General features: G+C 51.1%; 1 protein-coding gene and 1 long non-coding RNA gene across 2 annotated transcripts; one reads left to right on the plus strand and one right to left on the minus strand.

Moving 5' to 3' along the window:
- The first annotated feature begins 998 nt into the window (after window positions 1-998).
- On the plus strand, window positions 999-8,415 carry LOC114846269 (alpha-1,6-mannosylglycoprotein 6-beta-N-acetylglucosaminyltransferase B-like). The gene is made up of 18 exons (XM_029135093.3): window positions 999-1,112; window positions 1,409-1,459; window positions 1,786-1,901; window positions 2,044-2,161; window positions 2,252-2,397; window positions 3,362-3,426; window positions 3,544-3,717; window positions 3,799-3,966; window positions 4,047-4,216; window positions 4,320-4,451; window positions 4,795-4,928; window positions 5,818-5,948; window positions 6,024-6,179; window positions 6,260-6,406; window positions 6,484-6,600; window positions 6,682-6,756; window positions 6,842-7,002; window positions 7,080-8,415. Exons 2-18 carry the CDS (start codon window positions 1,434-1,436, stop codon window positions 7,276-7,278), a joined length of 2,235 nt encoding a protein of 744 aa, XP_028990926.1. The 5' UTR covers window positions 999-1,112; window positions 1,409-1,433; the 3' UTR covers window positions 7,279-8,415.
- LOC129603447 (uncharacterized) lies at window positions 3,299-4,141 on the minus strand. Its single transcript, XR_008693303.1, has 4 exons — window positions 4,018-4,141; window positions 3,788-3,918; window positions 3,625-3,703; window positions 3,299-3,434 (listed from the first exon to the last, which is right to left on the minus strand). It is a non-coding gene; the product is annotated as an uncharacterized LOC129603447 (long non-coding RNA).
- Window positions 8,416-9,226: the final 811 nt, after the last annotated feature.

The raw sequence follows: 9,226 nt of genomic DNA on the forward strand, positions 1-9,226 counted from the left end.
AGGTTTTTGGTTTGGACCAAACATACACTCTGAGGACTCAGAAATACATTAATTCATCATAGGCATACGTTTAAAAAAGAGCATGTAAGATGTAAAGCAACTTCCAGACAGCACACGATCTCTTCACCGTGAGGACAGAAGAGACACAACTCAAGCTCACTATTCACATCAACTGTAGACATCAACACAAGGGATAAACAAAGAGGAAAGAATGAACAGGACACGGTGAATAAAAGAGAGGCAGATAGTATGAATGCTCATATGCCTAGAAGAAAAGGACATAGAAAGATTCAGTAAAGTGCAGTTGAGACGACACAAGTTATGTTGTACTTCCAAGAGTCGCTCGCTGAAAGTAATCGGTAGTTAAAATGTTTGAGGTTATTCCAGACGAAAGAGGCACAGGCAGAAGAGGTCCTGCAGCCAGCAGACATCTTTTTAAGACATCCTCATTGTTTTCCAGTCAGTCCTGGAGTTTATGGTGAAACACGATCTCTAAAACCAAATTCATTTCATGTAAGAGAAGAACAGAGGAACCACAATCATTCACTCCATCCCTCTCAACTTCAGTCTCTGTCAGCTGTCCTGTAAACAGGCATTGAAGCAAATATTCTGACCCACAAGAACAAATGGACACCATAGGAGCTGGATTGGCAACTCTTTGCCATTAAAATAAACAGATAATAAACTAGATTAGGCAAGGAGGTGATACTAATACCTTGTCCTTAAAATAGCACCATTTGAACTATTTAAATGAGCTCCCTGCTTGAGTATCAGTTCGCTGCTAAAGACTTGAGTCTCGCCAGTGAAACTGAAAGAAACCGTGTCACCCAATAGCGTGGGCTCCATTGTATCTGTGAAAAGCCTGAGCAGTACTCCGGGTATTGTTTTCTTGAAAGCGGAGTCAGGTTACCATGGCAACCTCAGGATGCCTACCCACAGGCCGTAAGGCGAAGAAAGGCCACGGTCAGAGAAGGAGGGAAAGTGAGAGTGACACGAGACAAAGCAGGAGGCAACAGACTTCACAGCCCCAACTTTATTCCCTTTTTTTAAATTTATGTGATTACCAAACAAGCCCAGTGGTTGCAAGTGGGTTGGGACGAAGACCCAACAAGGTGAGGATGCTTGTGTGTGTGTGTGTGTGTGTGTGTGTGTGTGTGTGTGTGTGTGTGTGTGTGTGTGTGTGTGTGTGTGTGTGTGTGTGTGTGTGTGTGTGTGTGTGTGTGTGTGTGTGTGTGATTCAGCATTTCTATTAGTCTAATGATCATAACACACACAGACGTTAGTATGAAGTATAAAGTGCAATTATATGTGACAATAGTGCATGATGTCCCTATTTGCTCAACACCTAATCCTACATTCATTACTCAGCATGGTGTACTTAGTGTTTGGACTGTCCTTGCTTTGACAGTGAAACCTATCAGCCTGTAATCGCCATGCGTGTTGCACTGCGGCCACGCAGGTGAGTTCAGCATCATTTCTTTGGCAAATCGTTTGGTAGAATTTATAAAATGTAAATTAGTAAGTGACTTACTGTAGCGATGGATGGATGAGGGCCGCTGGCTGTTCTGGCTTCAGGGAAGTGAGAGGGAGGTGACTGGTGTAACTGGTGCCCCAGTTAAACTGTGACTGGAAACCCACATAAACCAAGGCAACACTTTGTGACACATGACGGTCTCCTCCCTTTATCTCACTATACCTCTAAAAAGTATCAAACGTCCCTTTTTATTATTAGTTTTTCTCTAAAAACCAAATCTGAGGTTTGACGCTGTGTATTGCGCCCTCTAGTGGCTGCCTGCTGCTCTGTCTGGGCCTGTCAGTGTTCTCACTGCTGCTTCAGAGCCTGTGGATGCCACTCGAGATGACCAGCGATGAATCTGCTGGGAGGTCAGCCGAAGGCCAGGGTACCTAACACACACACACACACACACACACACACACACACACACACACACACACACACACACACACACACACACACACACACACACACACACACAGTCTCCAGTCCGTTGTGTGGGGTAACGTTGTATATGTGCGTCGTAGGAGTGGATTTTCGCGGGCTGGCGCTTCGCTTGGAGGCTTTGAGTTCCCAGGTGCAGAAGCTGAGCAGAGAGCGGGAGGCCGACCGGCCCGCAGATCATCTCACCGTGTTACTGCAGAGGTTTCAGCGTCTGCGTCCCACAGCTGTTGCTTCCTGAGCCTGTCGTGACAGTCTCACTGGTCTCATACGGGTTCTCTTCCTGCGCTGCAGCTTTAGTCAGGAGCGGCAGAACCTGGTCCAGCTGCTGGAGAGAGAGCTGAGGAGAGTGTCCCAGAGGCTGGATCAGCTCAGCCGTCATCACCACCATCACCATCGGCCCCACGCGCCCTCCACATACAGACCACACACACACGCAGGTGAGGCTCACGCCTCACGTTACCTCATGCACATTTGTCTTTATTGACTTGTATCGTGCGATTACATTAGAGGGGCTTTCAGTTGATGTGACCTCACTGGGACTCATTTGGTCCTGCATGACTGAGTCACATTAGAGCTAATAAATTATCCCGCAGACATGTGAAAAGTTCAGACTGCTCGGACTACAAATACTAACAAATCTAAGTTTAATTTTATTAGGTACTTGCATTGGACGGGTTTGTTCCAGTGAAAACATGCCTTAATATCTTGCCCTACGCCAAATAAACACGATCCCCCCGCGCCGCATGCTGCCAGCTGCAATTACGGGCCAGTTGCGCATGTTACTGTGGCGGCGCGAGGCTCCGGGCCAAACGTGGTGCACGTGGTTGTGGGGAATGAAGTCCTGATAGAAGCTTAACACACAACTGTGCTGTGCGAGCTGCACACACATGCCACCCGCAGGCACACAAACGCACACGTCCCCCATCACCGGCCTGTGTCGGACCCTTACCCGTTTCCTCTATGACCTCACACCCATAAAACATGACCGAATTACCCAGGAGTCCTTTCACTCTTTGTTTTTGCAGAGGGGCCACGTCTTTCTCTTTCTGTCGCACACAGCACCGCTGTTTTCTGCCTTTCACACCTCAGCTATGCAGAGGTTGACTTGTCTTTTTTTTTTTTTTCCACATTTTCACGAGGTTGTTTTACACAGTTAAATGCTGTATGCTTTGGCGAGGGCTGGGATTGTAAAAGGGAACGTTCGCTCGTGGGCAGGTGGGGGTCAGGTGCGCGAGCCTCCGTGTGTGTTCACTGCAGTTGATTGACATTGGCTGGAGATGTTGGGGGGGGGGGCTTTACGGGAACTGGAAAGGGCCTCCGACGTGCACGTTTCATTGTGTCTGCTTCCGTTCGGAGCCTGTATATCACGGTTACAGCCGCCGCCTCCTCCTCCAAATCTAGGACCCGCTGAGGAGTGCGACGTGCCGGCGGATGCTGCGTATCCGGCGTGTGCAGAGAAGGTGCAGGTGAGAAGCTGAAAAGCAGCAAAAGCCAAGTAAATGATGCACAACTGCACCAACCTGCAGGGAGGTGAGATCAACTTGTTTGTCCTTATCAAGATTGAGCGTCTGTTTCTCTGGCAGTTCCTGCAAACCCGCTGGCACTCAGACCCCTGTTATGCCTTTTATGGGGTAGACGGCACCGCCTGCTCCATATTGACCTACCTCAGTCAAGTAGAAGGCTTCTGTCCCCCACATCCTAGACGGAACCACTCCGCTCTCCCGTGGCACGAGACGCCTCAGCCTCACAGAGAGAAGGTGGATATGAGTATTTTAATTCTATTGACAATTGGATATGGATATTGTGCATGATCTAGATGTGTTTTACATTGTGTACAGGCTGAGATCCGTACAAGCCTGAGTCACTTGTATGAGTCCATCCGCAACACCAGTGGTCCTGCAATGAGATTCATCCGGTCCAGAGTGGAGCGAATGTCTGAAAGGTGGATTCAGGCTGGTCTGAAAATGAGGCAAAGCAACAGGACGGCGCCGTTGACTCAGATGAGGGTGAGATGTGTCGTATTTGTGTGAGTGAGTGAGTATCAGCGCTGGACTAACCTACGGACCTGAATCTCCCTTGCCTTCAGGTGCTGCTGTATCCCGGTGCTCTGGCTGGAAGCGTCGGCCAGCATTTTGAGGGCATGGTGGAGGAAGGCGGTCCTCTGGGGGAGCTGGTCCAGTGGGCCGACCTCAGCGCCTGCCTGACCATCCTGGGCCATGACCTGACCTTCAGCACCTCCCAGCGTCAGCTTCACAGGTTACAAGTGCCTTTGATGACAGGTTGATGAACCCGTCCGGAGCTGTGGAGGGTGAAGGACTGTGAAGCGACACCAGCTTTATCCTCGTTGTTGTTGGTCCAGGTTGACAGGTGCTGCTCCTGGCCGAGGCAGCTGTCCAATCCAGAGGCCCCTGACCTTTGACCTCATCTATACTGACTACCACGGCCTCAACCACCTTCAAGGAGCCATGGGATTAGCGTTCCAGTATTACAAGTATGGCCACAACATAGAACTAAGAGGAGCATGTAACGATTATAACAAACACATGTCACAGCTAGAAGGACCTCGGGTCAGAACCCCCCCCCGGTGCCTGTTCTGTGTGCATATTTGTCCGTTTCTACGTGTCAGCTGTGATGAATTGGCGGCCTCTCCAGGGCGTACCCTGCCTCTCGCCCAGCGGAAAAGCATCCAGAGTAATGGACGAGTTGTTGAGCCAGTCTGAGGTGTCCTAAGGTGAAAGGCTGCGTACACACTGGACAGGTCACCACAGGTCACAGAGCAATAGAACCACCACCACCCTGCTGCCATTACTCACCATTTCATAATAACTCTCCAGGTGCCGCTTCAGAATCCTGGACTCCTTCGGCACCGAACCCGCCTTCAACTTGGGGAGCTACGCGCACAGTCGCGGGTTTCAGACGCTGTGGGGCAGCTGGGGCCTCCAACCACTGCAGTACATGACCATGTTCCGTAAGTGTGTGGTGCAGATGATGCACACATGACACGTTCTCACCTGTGACTTAATATCAGGCAGCTGTGACTCTGTATGACGGAGACTCTGTAAAGTAAACACACATATTCCTATCTGTCCAGTGCAGCATTGATCCGTCACACACACACCCAGTTAAGTGTCCTCACAATGAAACGATTAATAGCCAAGGTTAAATAAACCTGATGCCTGGACACAGCATACATTCCAACACCTCTGCCTGTCATTTTTCCCACCCTGCCGGGAGATGGAGACGAGCCGCTCCTCAGACCCCAGCTCGGAGGACTGTTTATTTGTCCTGCTGAGGAGGATAGATGGTCGTTAGGCAGAGAACGGACAGAAAAAAAAGAAGAAGAAGAAGAAGAAGGAGGAGGAGGTGAAGAAAGATGTGTGACAAACCAGAGGGCGGGTGTCGGCGCTTCCTTAGGGCCCCGCGATCTGGATGATCATATCAGCGTGTTATTGAATATGTCGGCTAATCTGATTTGTGAGTGTGTAATGGTGAACTTAAACCAGTGTTAGAGATAAGTGGGGACGAATGGAGCTGGGAACGGAGCCGGGCTGGATTCTGGGCTGGTGTCAGGGAACGGAGGAGGGTTTGGCAAACGTCGTTTAAACAGGAATCACACACACACAGACACAGACACAGACACAGACACACACACACACACACACACACACACACACACACACACACACACACACACACACGCTCCTGGTAAAGTAAATACTCATCTCTCACACCTTGGCTCAGCATCTGCCTATTCAACAGCTTTTTCTTCTACTCATTTCCAGTCACTTCTGAGTGGAATCGTTGCAGCAACTCTGTGTTTACTTTCTTTCTGTCTTTAATCGCTCCGGCGTCACCAGCTCACACGCCTGATAACTCCTTCCTGGGTTTCGCGAGCGAAGAGGCGGCGAGGGAGGGGGAGTCCGGGCCCGACTCCCACAGGAAGCACAGGATGGCGGTGGTGTACGGCAAACAGCACTACATGTGGCAGGTAAGCACGGACCCGGCAATCGGTGAAAGCAACAGCACACGGGGTCCAGACGTGTCCCCTCTGCGTGCACGTCAGGGTAAATCCGAGTACGTGGCGGCGATAGGCGAGGAGCTGGAGACTCACGCCACGGTCTACCAGCCTCCGGGACGCGCCTCCACCTTGCCCGGCTTCGTCACCAACCACGGCCTGCTGACTCAGCACCGCTTCCTGCAGCTCCTCCGCAGAGCCAAGGTCAGTCGAGACGCCGGGCTGATTCATGAGCTTCACTGCCGCCCGGCGCCGTAACCCCTCCTCCGACGCTTCCTGCTCAGGTGTTTGTGGGCCTTGGCTTCCCCTACGAGGGGCCGGCGCCCATCGAGGCCATCGCTTTGGGCTGCGTGCTCCTGCAGCCGCGCTTCGACCCGCCGCACTCATCAGAAAACAACGACTTCTACAAGGGAAAGCCCACCACAAGACAAGTATCCAACCCATTAAAGTCACTATATAATAACATAAACGTCTTCCATCACAATGACTTCATGCATTCGGATCACAGATCTCCTCCCAGCATCCGTATGCTGAAGAGTTCATTGGTAAACCCCACGTGTGGACTGTGGAGATGAGCAACAGGACCGAGGTGCGGGAGGCGCTCCGAGCCATTCTGAGCACAGAGGTAGCGTCTGTTGAACATAGGCACAGGTTTTAATGGACCAGCTACAGCAACACTGCAAAACCAGCATGCTTGGTTTTGCAGGTGAAGCCCTTCACTCCGTTTGAACTGACCTGCGAGGGAATGCTGGAGCGACTTCACGCTTACATCACACACCAGGTACAGAGAGGAACCCTTCCGGGCCGGTCGTGTCCCTGCCTTTATTCTAACCCCCAGCTCTTTGTCTTGTCCCGGGTCACGCCAGAACTTCTGCAGCCCGTCCGCCCCCGCCTGGCCGCCCGAGAGCGCCCTGCGCCTGCGCCTGGGCCCGCTGGGCCAATCGTGCGCCAGCGCCTGCAGACGCTCCTCGCTCGTCTGCGAGCCCGCCCTCTTCCGCCGCCTCGACGGCGCCGACGCATTCACCAGGTGACGGGCGCCGTCCCAGAACGCCCTGAGCGAGCGGCGCCGCCATTAAAAAAAAAAAACCCACCCTGCATTTCCAGGCTCGGGCTCGGCTGCTCCGGCGCGGTGCGCGAGGCCAGCCACCTCTCCCCCGCCTACAGCCCGTGGGGCCGGCGCTGCAGCCTGCAGCTGGACCCCCTGCTGTTCAGCTGCGCAGGCGCGGCTCCCTCGCTGCGCAGACTGTGTCCCTGCAGAGCTCACCTCCCTGGGCAGGTGGCCCTGTGCCCTGGCTGCCTCTAGGCCTCAGGACCAGCATCGGCACCAAACCAGACAGTGTTCACACTTCAAGGCCTCAGGTACAGTAACGTCTAGTCGCATCGGATCATAGGCCTTTTAAATCCACTGCCATTGTTTGGGCCATACTCTCCCACTCCATTTTTTAGTGTTATGATAAATAATAGGTCTAATCGCTGGCGGGACGTGCTCGCTGTCGTACGTCACCCCGGTCGGACGGCGTGGTGTGGGATCACTGCTCATGTAACCCCTCGGTGCGTTGCTGGCCGGCCGCGAATATTAGCCCCGTCCTCAGAGGGGAAAGGGTGACAGCTTAAGTGATGAGGCTCATTATCTGAGTGAATCATGGATAACCTCTGGGTGCCTCTGGGAGGTCACGGCCGCCCGACGATGATTATACTGTCATATAAACCACTGGTTATGAAGCATCTTTGACTTAGGAAACCCCCACAGCTCTGTTTAAATCATGCCCCCCGCCAGTACCCGCAGAAACGCACTGTTTATCTTTCATACGCGTATTTAGTCACATTTCAACTGGAAAAAGGCACTGAAGGGTGGATTAATTATGTTTTCTTCAGCTTTTTAAATAAAAATTGCACCTGAAATGGATTTTGATCATAACAGATGACTCATTTTGCCCAATATTATTTCCTCAATGCCTCGAGACACACAGCTCCCCCGAAGGCATCGAGCGCCAGCTTTGATATGAACCAAAGAGGCAACTTCATTTGGGGGCGTTTCACACTCGAACGCATCAGCATGAGAAGCATTTCTGAGCGTGTCACAGGCAAATCCCATCATTAGTGCCTGCGGAAACAGCTTGTGAAAACAGATTCTGAGCCCCGTTGGCCGAGCTGCAGCCTAAGTGATGGGGTGGTGCGTTTACATGGCACAGCTGTTCGCTGAGACGACTCCAGGACCAGGATCAGGGCTGCGGCTGCAGGACAATGTGATTGACTAGTAAATAACAATCAAAATGGAGCGGCCATGACTGTAGCTGACTCCAGTGAAGTCATTTGGCTCCGTCAACTGTGACTCTTGTCTCACAAGCACGACGGTCCAAAGATGATAAAAAGGAACTTTGTCGAAAAAGCTGTTTGGAATAAAGAAAAATAAACAGTGTTTCTGACTCACAGGGACGTCCATGAAATGTATTTGTGGAAAATGATGTTTCATGCCCGGATTAGTCATCTTGATTCGTATCAGTTACATGTTATGGCACATAAAACCTGTCACTCACCTCCCAGGGGGACGATAGAGGGTTCAAACTAAGGGAGACTGAGAGTAGAGCGAACGTGTAAATGTGGACACACAACGGTTACAGTGTTGCCTCGTGATATGAAAATACTCCATAAGACAGACAGGTTTCCTTTCGTTCCAAGTGCGATTAGCCTGCTACAGTATCTGCACCCTGAAGAAACTGTTAGACACTTAGAAAACCAGGAATGATTGATGGGGAATAAGGGAAAAGGAGCCTGTGTCAGGCTGAGACGCAGATCATGGAGCGTTCACGCTCCGGTAGAGGCTCAATAATGTTTATCTGGCTGCGTTTTAATTTGACATGAGAGACGGGAACGTATTTCTTCTTTTACCGTTTGAGTGAGGAATGTGGTGGCAAATCACACTTTACTGCCAAGATAAAGGAGAGATCCTATAGAAGAAAGCAATTCAGAGTTTCTCCAAGATTCAAACTTTCAGTCCACAACTGAAGTGAGGTGAGGCTCTATGAGACCTCATACATGAGAATGGAATAAAGAATCTAATGGATCCTAATGAAATTCACCATGGGATCTTTTCATAAACGATTCTGCTCATACATTTCACAGCTTTGTCGACCTGCAATCACCCGCCGTGGCCTGTAGGGGGCAGTGTGGTCAAGCTAAACCGCTGGCGTTGGTATAAGTCACAGCAAGCCAGACAAAAAAACCACAGCAACCTGCTGAGGAAACCAGTA

Source organism: Betta splendens, chromosome 19, assembly GCF_900634795.4.
Source record: "Betta splendens chromosome 19, fBetSpl5.4, whole genome shotgun sequence".
Lineage (NCBI taxonomy): Eukaryota > Metazoa > Chordata > Actinopteri > Anabantiformes > Osphronemidae > Betta > Betta splendens.